The 11,778-nt window shown below is 25.6% G+C and overlaps 1 protein-coding gene across 2 annotated transcripts in view; it reads left to right on the top strand.

Annotated features, from left to right (window-relative positions):
• The window catches only part of LOC136076695 (NACHT, LRR and PYD domains-containing protein 3-like), a 65,012-nt gene extending 54,110 nt beyond the window's left edge, over nt 1-10,902 (top strand). For both annotated transcript variants that reach the window (XM_065790052.1, XM_065790053.1), the window contains one exon: nt 10,126-10,902. In XM_065790052.1, the coding sequence (XP_065646124.1) occupies nt 10,126-10,760 (635 nt within the window). In that variant the 3' untranslated portion in view covers nt 10,761-10,902. The remainder of the gene's footprint in view (nt 1-10,125) is intronic.
• The last annotated feature ends 876 nt before the right edge of the window (nt 10,903-11,778 follow it).

Genomic DNA, 11,778 nt, shown 5'->3' on the forward strand with positions numbered 1-11,778 from the left:
TTAAAACATCCAACAGTTTTTATTATTAATTTTGAGAGGCAAATTAGAATTTCCACTTGAGCATGCAAAATTGTATAACGCACTTGTTGCTGTTTCGTTGCCATTTTAAATAATAATAATAAAAAAATTTTTTTACTAATACATTAATAAACTTTTTAATAAATTTTTCTGTTTTTAGCGTCCTAATTACAAGAAATTAAAAATGTCAATTTTACTTAAATGTTATACATTATATATTATTTATATTATTTGTTTACTGTTATACATTATAGTTGTTTTAGATTTTAGGACAACTTTTCAGGTTATTACTATTTTTCTGAATTTTTCTGCGTTTTTCTTAATTTATAGTTGTTAGTCATAGTTTTTTGGAAAACATTTTAAAAATATCAAGTTGTTTGACACAAGGTTATATCTGTGTGAATTATTTCTTATAATATTTTCTTAAATTAAGGAGTATAAAGGAAAGCATGAATAAAGCTTTTTTTTTTATTTCATGAATAAAACATTGCTTTTCATCATAACATGAAACAATTTTAAATTAAGTAACTAATTGTTCTAAAGATTATTTAAATTCAACACGTTTAATTTATATTATAAAAGTGTATTATATATATTGTTTTTATTTATATGATAGCATTTTTTTATTATAAATTTAAATCTTTGAACATAATTTTCTTAAAAATGTTTAATTAGTTTTAGAAAAAAATGTTGACTTCAAACAACAATTATATCTTTAAAAATCAATAAAGTTTATGTTTTAAGCAAATGCTTCAGTTACTGGTTTTTCATATATCTTATAGTTTTTTGCTGTTGATATTGCTTTTCGCTCAATGCGTATTTAGGTTAGTTATGCTGAGTGCGCGGTCTGTAAACTTAATGAAGCTAATGATCTTGTTATCATCTATGTAGCGTTCAACATGTTTGGCAATGTGATATGGCAAATCATTCATTTAAAGTATATAGAGTTGTGTAATAGAGTGCCAAGCCTTGTGGTACTCCAAATGACTTGCTAGTCAGGATTCATATCAATTGAAACTTTGATTTTATGAAATAACTGTAATTTGTTTTTAATGAAAAAGTACAAGAAAAGTTTCATATTTTCATTTATTTTGTCTACTAATAAACGAAAATTGCATTATAAATAGACAAAGACAGTAAAAAATCATTTGAAATAAGCTTCAGAAATAAATAGATTTTCTAGAGTTTATTAACCCCTCTGGAGGTTTAAGAAACTCAACTTAAGAAAATTATAATAAGTTTCACGAAGTAGTCACCAAATGTATTTCTCCATAATACATTTGATATACTCTCCTTGACAATGCCCTTCTGAATAAGCTTCCTTGTTGTTTTTTAATTTATTGAGATGATATGGAATTTGACATTTGAATCTCCTTTTACCTTATATTAGTGACATTTTGTGTGTTTCTTTACACTCCTTGTTTGCTTTAGTAAGATTTATGTTTTGAAACTATAGGGTTGATATAGTGTTGTAACAATTTATAAAAAAGAGTATTCTCATTAACTCTAGTTGTCACCTTGGCCTTATGGCCTAGAGGATTGTATTTTAAAGTTGTATTTACCTATAATTGTGATTATCATATATACAATTACTCATTCAGGGCATCATTTTCTATGATTTCTTGATTTTTGGTTCAACGAAGTTACTAGCTTTGTTGCTTAGCCTCATCTTCTGAAAAAGATTTTGATGAAAACTGAATTCTTACCCTCAAAGAACTTAGTTTCTAACCAGCTTTTTCTGTGGTAGTGTCCTTACTGTCCCAGAGATAAAGGAAATTGGAAAATTATACAATAAGCTTGAAGGGCCAGTAAAATTATGCCATTTTTAAACCTTTGATGACCTCTGTAGTTGTTATACATCAAGGCACTGAATAACTTCTTGACATTAGTTTTGTCCTCCTTGAGATGCGTAAAATGAACCATTAGAAAAGAAGGGTAGTTGTTTTCATTGTAAACAACATGGCTTTGAGTTTCTGGGATAAACTGTTTTCCACAGAGTTTTCATCCTTATAGTTATCTTGATTCTATGATCTCTTTTATCTGTGGTTAAGCTAAGATATAAGCTCTAACCTTAGCCTCAGACAGATTCTGGAAAAGATTTTTATGAATATGTGCATTGATTTTCAGTATTGGCAGTGATATTGAGAATTAGTTTAAAAGCCTTGAAGGTCTAGTAGAATAATGTCATTTTCAAGTTTTTGATGATTTTCTAGTCAATTATTGATATAGAAAAAAATAATTTAAAATAGAACATTGAGACAATGTAATTAGAAGAATAATTTCCCTAACTATTATGATGGCAAAGCAAAATCTGCCACTCAGAGGCTCTTGTGAAAAAGTCTATCAAGATAATATTAGAAACTTTCTTAAAATTTTAGAATTTTTTGCTGAATTTGATCCAGTTATGGAAAAATATTTGTTGAGAGCAAAAAAAAAAACCAATTCTGTGCACTAAACAGCAAAAGATATTCAGAATGAAATCATTGACTTGATTGGCATATCCATTAAATTTGAAATTTGCTCAAATGTCCAAAAGTCTGTGTATTTTTCAATTATTGTTGATTGTACACCAGACATCAGTCACCAGGAGCAAATGTCAATGCTGGTTCGATAGGTTGATGAGATAAGATTGAAATTCATATTAATTTAAGTTTTCTTGGATTTTACTTAATTGAAGGTTTGACAGGACATGAATTTTTAAATGAGATATTTGACTCCTTGGTAAAACATAGCTTGTCAGTGGAAAACTGTAATTCTCTTGCAGGCAGCACAACATTACAATTTTAAAATCTTTCTTTTTACTCATTTAAAAAACTTTACAAAAATTTTGAGTTCAATTTAAACTTTACAAATCACCTCAAATATGCTCATAGAAAAACCGCTTATGCTATATATATATTTTCTCAAGGAAACTATGTCAGTCATATCCTCCGAACATAATTTCTCCCACGCAATTCAATTACAAAAACATAAAAGGTCAGAGCTATGACAATTGTGCAAATGCGTAAGAAATGGTGAGCAAGCTTTTATTTTTAAAAAAAACAGCTAAGCGGTTTATATTCCATGCTGCAGTCACACATTAAATCTGGTAGTTGTTGATTCTGTGAGATGTTCACCTAAAATTTCTATGTTTTCTAATATAATTGATCAAGTTTACTTTTGTTTTCTGCTTTATCAAAAAGATGGTTAATTTTCCAATCGAAGTGTCAATCTTTAACAGTTAAACCATTAACTGATACAAGATAGGGAAGCCATATCAATGCTATAAATACTCTTCGATTTGAAATGCCAAAAATTTATGAAGCACTGCAAGATGCGGCCAAGACTACTAATGAAGCAGTTGCAAAAACCACAGCAGAGTATGTTGAGAAGCAGTCCAAAAAAACTTTGAAAAACAGTTTAAAAGAAAAGTATAAGCAAAATATTTTATAAATAGAATATTGAATTCTATTGAACTATTGCAATAGGAGATTTTTATGCTGCAATTGCACCTTTTAGCTTTTTATTTGATATTAAAAAGCTCTCAACAGTTAGGAAAGATGATTTAAAATTTCATTGCATCGCATTAGAAAAAAAAAAAGAATCTGAAAATGAAAAAAAAACTTTTTTCTGGCGAGGAACTAAGCTTTGAATTAACGTCTCTTTCTTTTCATTTTACTAAAAATATGGATCTTGAAAATGCTATAAAATATTTGTACACAAACGATTTGAATTAAATCTACGTATCTGTTGCATTAAGGATTCTTCTCACATTACCAATAACAGTAGCTAGCGCTACCAAAAATTATTTAAGATCAACAATTGCTTAGGACAGGTTGAACAGTCTTGCAATGATTTTCATTGAAAATAAACTTATTGCTGATTTAAATATTGTAGATATCTGGTTGAAATTTTCGAAAATGAAAGCTCCAAAAGTACTATTTTCGAAATAAATTATTAATCGAAAAGTTAGTATTAAAGTAAGTTAAAAGTATAAACTTTGATTTATTAACTTTGATTAAGGCGCATAATTTTGTGTGCACATAAATGAGAGGCAAACTTAGCAAGTAGTAACTTTGCAAGTTACTATTTGCTAAGTTTGCCTCTCATTTATGTAGAGAGAAAATAGCAAGATGAAGGAAGCAAATTTTAAAGAACTTATGTTTGAGGAAAAAAACTAGTGAAATAAGAGTTTTTGGAGCACTTGGGAACAGTTGCAGAAAAGATGAGACTTAATTGAATGACGAATAACACGAGAGTGAATTTTAGTAGATGGCACAAGAGACGCGAGCTCTTTAATATATGGTTTCTATGAGAGTAAAGACATACAATAAAGAAGAATCCAAGATGATGTAAAGTAGAGGACTTAGTAAGAGTGTTGTTAAATGATGACTTAGTAAGAGTGTTAACAGAGGGTTGGGTAAGAATGTTGTCATTCATCAGTATCAGAATATCCTCAATATTGCAATAAAAATTTGCAGGAAAAAATGAAAGTTTTTAAGTGAGTTATTTTTATAAAAAAGATGAATATTTCATTCATTGCGTTAAGACAGAGAAGGTGCACAAGTTCAAATGAAACCTTCGATTCCTACTTGAATCCAAAAGAATGTTGAGGAGGCATATTTTTCATTATTAAGATGAAAAACATCTGCTGAAGTACCATTACAGTACATTAGAGTCACATAGTTGACTTAATGAATTGGAGATTGAAAAACACAAAAACAGTGACAACAGTCTCAGTTGTACTAAAGCTAAGCTATTCAGTGTGAGGAGCATTAATTTCATCATGATAATCTATCTATAACCATGTTACTTAATCAGGATTATTTTTTTTTATTAATATAATTGATTGATGTTTTCTAGTAATATATTTCTAATATACACCTAATGGCTCTGAGGTGGTACCCTGAGGTACCACCTCAGAGCCATTAGGTCATTTGATATAAAATGATTCTAAAGTTATTTACTTGAGGTTTTTTTTTTGTAACTTTTTTTTTGCTGGTTGACAAGAAACTTTTAAAACAAATTTAAACCGACATCTGTTTTTTATTTATTTTTTACTTAAAATTTATATGGCTGTTACAGTGGCCCTCAACAAAATCAAAATCAATAAAAATGTCAACGGAAACTGTTTGCAGATACTTTTAGAACTTTATGTGCATATTACAAATCTGTTGAAATAAAAATCTAAGCTGCTTGACCGAGTATTTTAATCAATTTTTACCTTAGTATCCAATTTAAATAATATGTTTTCATATTGTCAACGGTGATGTGTAAAACTGTGGATTTTTATATAATTTATAAAGTTATTATTTATCAATTTGTTATTACTTCAGTTTAGCTGCAATATTTTTAAAGTTTTTATTAATATGCAATGAGCAATAGAACCGCACCTCTGCATAGTTTAAATTTACTGTCATCGAATAGTTTAAACCTACTGTTGGCAAATAGTTTAAATCTACTCTCTGCAAACAGTTTAAATCTACTGTCATCGACTCGTTTAAATCTCCTCTCATCAAATAGTTTAACTCTATTGTTAGCGAAGCACTTGCTAAGTCTGTTAGAATAAAAGCAGTATGACATTGCTTCAAAAATTAAATGTGTATATTAAATGTTAAAAAAAAAACTGGATTTAAATCAGCAAACAAAAAAAAAGAAAAGTATTATGTCTACAATTAAATTTTACAACAGCTTACATCAAACGCTCCACATATGACACATTGATGATTATATTAGTTTAGTATCGTAACTAATACTTCATATTAAGTCCATAGAGAATTTTATGCTACTGATTAAAACTTTCTATGGATTGACTTTCCTACTTGTCGAAAATTTATTTAAACAAGATATCATTCAATTGAACCTGACATTTTCTGTCTAATTTTCTCAGATTACATTTCCCAAACCTGTGCATAGTTCAAAGGTTCGGAAGATATATCTAAGTTACAGTTTCTATCACACCTATGATCTTCCTCTTGTGTATCTAATCCTCGGAATATTCGCTACTTAACATTATAATAGCGCAATGATAATTTTCTTATTTTTGGTGACAGTAGAATTATAAAACTTGCAATCAGTGGAATGGCTGTTCATGATAAAATATACGGAGTCCTGTAAAGTAGATAAATAATCTTGAACTTGAAGATCTTTAATATATATATATATATATATATATATATATATATATATATATATATATATATATATATATATATACACACATATATGTGTGTGCGTGTGTGTGAGTGTATACTATTTTTAAATACAAATTAAAAGAATTTTGATTTAATTTTTTATGGGGCGATTTCGCAAATGTAAAAAGAGTTGAATATTTATGTTACTTAATAAAATTAATTATTCAAAATTAATTCATTAAAAAATCATTTTATTCATTCAAATATACAAAATATTCTGTATAAAATCTTATTTATTCCATGTGTTTCGCCTGATTTTTTAACCCAGTAATGGACATTTACTTACTTGTAAAATCTTACAAATGTCATGAGGGAACGGCAATTTTTTTTTAATTAAATCTTAATATAAATACGCTAACTTTGTTTCGTTTAATGTAGAAATGTCATACAACAGTTGTAAAAATGTTTTTTACAATTAAGTTGACGATTTGCTTTTTTTATAGCCACTATTGTTTTGCGTAATTTTTTTGTTTTTGTTTAAAAGAGTAGTACGCTAGAGAATGTTTTTGTGTTAAAACCAAATTATTGCATTACTGTTTTACATTTCTACAACTAAAACCAAGGAACTTGAGGAATAAAAAATTCAAGTTTTCACTGAACATTATTATTTTTTTCTTTTTGAAAGTAATAAAAGATAGAGCTTAGAGACTAATAAATAACGCATTAATAATGATCAACTTACATTAAATAATACATTAAAATAATTTTTTGACACACTTATTTAATATTAATTGGATTTTTTTTTTGTATTCGTCTTTTTTTATACGTCCGTAATGTTCACTAAACACCCAATTACAGATAAGAATTCTAAACATCAGAAAAGCAATAATTAAAATAGTGTTTTATGTCGTTTCATTCGTCTTGCCGTTACGTTTATTTAATTTAGGTAAATATTTTTTCGATATTTGTTATATGTAAGTTATTTATTTATCACTATTTGTTTGTTAATAGGTATTAATAAAGTAATTTATAATAATTTACAGTTTTTTTCTGTTATTAAATAATTTTATCTATCTTATAGTGACTTTTAAATTACAATAATGACGTAATGCATGTTTTTTTGTTTTTAAATTGAATCGATGTATTCAAAAACGTTCTAAAAAACTATTTTTTCGGGGAACGAGAAAAAACTTATTAAATCCAAAATTAGTACTTTAATGAATTCAAAAAAAAAAGTCTGGGTGCTTTTTGACATCTTTAAATATTGGATTTGTTAAAATATATATCAAAATTTGTGATATATATATGTGTTATACATAGTTAAAGTTGTCTGACTTAAAAATAGTTTTTATGACTTATAACGTTTTTGTATACATCAATTCAATTATTTTATTGAAGCAAAAAATCTTTAAAGTGATTAGTTTATGTTATCCAATGAAAATGTCTAAATTATTAATTAACATATTTTCAAGCTTTAAACTTGATTTATAGTCATTTTAAAAAATCAAAAGCTATCAAAAAATTTCGTCATGAAAAGTCACATTCTTTTTTTAACGGTTGCGGTAGTTACAATAACCTACGATATTATTAGCTAAACGGTTGTTTCGAATTTCATTTGTTTTCTTCGAATTTGTCAAAGGATTTTTTGTAGTTCGATGATCGAGTTTTTAAATATATAAAGTCTCATATTATTACCATTGTTTTTAATTAACACTGGTAACAAAACTTCTTAAACTTTTCAAGTCGTAAGTATACTTCAATATGAATTTATCATTTGTTTTTATTTAAAACTTCATGTCTTGAAACTAAATTTGAATTGTTAACGATTATATGGAGTTGTTGATAACAAGCTTGTGTTTTTTTTTATTAAGTAAGTTATATTATAAAAATACAAAAACAAATGGTTAGAAAAAGTAAGCATTGGAATTTCATAAATAATTATAATAGTTAGATTTATACTTCAGCTCATTTTTTTAAATATATACGTCGAAATAAAGCAATTTTTCAACATAACTGAGATGTTAATTGATTGTATATTCAAGAGACTTCATTTTTTTTTTTTTTGTAAATTTCTAAATCTAAGAGTTCATCTAAATAATACAGTGACATACTAGAAAGTAAATTGAAACTTTTTTTAGCTTACAACAGTTTTTATAAAACGCTGGTAACCTTTTTAACTTTGGCATCTCTGAATACAGAGATATAATAAATATTTCAAATTCATAAAAATATACTTAAAACACATATAATAATGATTGATTAAATTATCAATTTTTATCTTATTTTTGTTCGTTGCTTTTTTCTTTCCAAAAGCATTTATATATTTTTGTAGCAAGGTCTAGAGTTACACGTCGTTTTTTTGTGTGTGTGAAAAAAACCAAGGAAGCGGGCTAGTACAAGAAAGATTTCATCATAAGAGTACCATTTTTTAAATCTTTTAAGAAACTTATAGTATTGGGCTAGATTAAAATTTTCTCAAGTTTGTTCTTATGATATTCGTATTTTGATCGCAATTGAATCGCGTAAATTTCATTGCGCGTGCAAATTTGAACTCTTAGACTTGTTAAATGTTGAAAACTCATTTAAACTTTTGTTCTCCGTAAATAATACTTTTTAACTTTCTGTTATGTTGTTACATTATGTAGATGAAAAATTAGGAAATATACCATAAACGTGTAATTAAAAAAAGTTCCTTATTGAAAAGTAACCTAGCACTAAAAGTTTCTTAAGGTTTTGGAGCTTCTCGTACTAGTTTTTTATAAACAAGTTTATTAATTAAAAAAAAAACGTGCACCAGATGTCCAGTTTGTATATTGAAAATCTTAATTTTCTAAACAATAAGACCGTTAGGACTTCTTGGAAGGGTTCATTATAAATTCCGTCATGCTCTTTTTGACCGTTTTTGACCATCGCTCCATGCCCTCCTCTCTCATCACAAGATCGTAAGTCTTTAGTAACAAATCCCGTACAGGTCCTCATAAAACCACCAATTCCTCCCCCTCCTTCCTAGTGCGTGACGTTATTTATGCAGGACCCCTAAGGAACATAAAACAAAGGTTTTGCACTCTGCGCTTCTACGTATAAACGGACACCATAGCTTTGTAGCTCTGCTTTAACGACAAAACTGTTGTTTGTTATTGCAACTGTATCAAAAATATATTATATCATAATTTTGTTATAAAATTTAATGCAGTTTATAAATTATATAGTTCTTTAAAGAGCTTTTTTCAATAAAAAGATTTCAATGAACGCCGAATTCGAATAAACACTTATTTAAACTCTCACTCTTTGAGTATTTATTGGTTTTTCACATAATTTATTTCAAATATATCGACGAAGGAGATTTTCAATATTAAGTTCTTTATTTGAAATTCGATTTCAAATATTCATTTCACTTCAAATCTTCGTTTAAATGAAATGCGTTTTGTTTATTGACTTGTTACTTTTACTTGGTTAAATTTAAATCACTTTTTTAATTTGCTTTTATTAGTAATATGAATATAAGGAAGTATTTTTTTTTATTAATATTAATGATGAACTTTTTTTACATTATTTTAAATATGTTATATTTATGGTAAAACGAAGTTTAAAAAATGTGATAAAAATTATGTTTAAATTAATGAAATTAAAATATTTTTTACAATTTTAGTAAAAAATTGTTTAATAAAAAGTTTCTTTTTTTTATATATATATAATTTTATTATTTAAACGTATATAATTTAATATTAATGTAAATTCTATTATGTAATATGTAATAAATTAAATTTTTTTTTTATTGATTTTTTATTCTTTTATAACTTTTTAACGTAATATGTAAATATATTATATATATAAATATTATAATTTCTTATAAAATTATGTTATAAATTTTATATTAATAAATATATGTATCATTATGTTGATTATGTTTCATTACATATGTTATTAATTCCGATTATTGCTTAAATTTTTATTTATTTGTTTATTTTTATTAAATTATTGCTTTTTTCTTTAGAGCGTCTACTTGAATTATCTCTTCAAAATCAAACTTATTACTATTATAAACATAGAACTTATTACGTTAATTTATTCATTGAATGTTTTTATGAAAGTCAATCATCATTTACTGATGAAATAAAATTAATCGTCAATGAACGAAAGTGGGAGATTTCGATTAAAGATGACGATGGAAAAACTTCTTACGAAACTTCTTGTGAAAATTATTTCGTAAATCATTACATTAAATCTGGAAGAAAGTTATCGTGGTTATTTGTTGATAAAAATATTTTAAGTGATGAAGAAAAAAATTTTATAATTAAATGTTCAACAAATGTTCGCTATGTCGTCTTTCATTGTCCAATTAAATTCGAAGAATGGAAACCGAAAGATAAGATTGAAAGGTTGTGGATAAACATCTCACGTTATTTAACAACGAAAAAAGATTTTGAAGAAAATTTTCTTCCGTGGATTAATCTTTGTGAAGGATTAGATCTTTCACTTCACGACGACATCGATTTCATTGAAGAGATTCGTTGTTCGAATGTCAAGTGGTTGACGATCAAGTACCGTGGAAAAGATTTTTATAACCTCGATGAATTAAAAAACTTTATAACACAGAAAAAAATGTTTAATATCTTAATTAAAATATGAACAATAATTATAAAATAATAAATGAAATATTTAATATATTATTTTATAATTAAATATGTTTTAAAATGTACGAATTAGTTTTAATAATATTTTAAAATTTTTCATTAATTTTCTAAATTATTTAAAGGATTTGTTTTTTATTTAAAGGATCAAAATATATTATTAATAAATAATTTTAATAATTATAATATATATAATTATTAGTTTTAATAATTATATAACTATTGTATTATTAATATATATAATTTTTATTAAATAACTTTATTAGTAATAATTCTAATATGATTATATTTTTTCAAAAATATAATCATATTAGTTTTTTGTTAATTATATTTTTATTTCATTGTTCATGAAATATATAATCATAATTAAGACAAATAAAAACTAGATAAATTTTTGTTATATTTTATTTAATGATTTAACTTTAAATATTTTTCAGAAGTTTTGAAACTCTCAAAATTATTTGTAACTTTATGCAGAAAAGTTTTCGTTTAATGTTTTTTGTATTTATTTTTATGTAATTTTATAGATATTTAATTTTGCAATGAAAAATTAAAATTATATTTGTTTTCGATTTACACAATATAAATTTAGGTTTATGTCAATTATTTTTAGATGTTTAAGTTTTCGTCCATCTTTGTTTCTTTCAAAAAAAAATTGTTGTCAACGTGATAATAAAATTCGAAAGTTTTGTAGAATTTTTCGTCGAAGTTATTTTGTTCGAAATATAAATTTTCAATTAAATAACGTTTGTTGTTAGGCCTAATTGATAATTAATTTTTTATTTAATCTTTTTTAAATCAACAGTTATGACCATAAATAATGAGAGTCGGTTGCGGTTAAAGGTGGGGTGGAATAATAAATTATAATGGTTCCATTGAACAATAATATAAAATTTCAATAAATAAAATAAGTAAAACAGATAGGGGCTCAAAGAAGATGAGGATGACAGTACGTTATCGCAATCTTTTCATAGAGCCCCTATAACAAGATTTCAAAAAAATATCGTAATATGTTA

This window comes from Hydra vulgaris, chromosome 02, assembly GCF_038396675.1.
Source record: "Hydra vulgaris chromosome 02, alternate assembly HydraT2T_AEP".
NCBI classification, from domain to species: Eukaryota; Metazoa; Cnidaria; class Hydrozoa; order Anthoathecata; family Hydridae; genus Hydra; species Hydra vulgaris.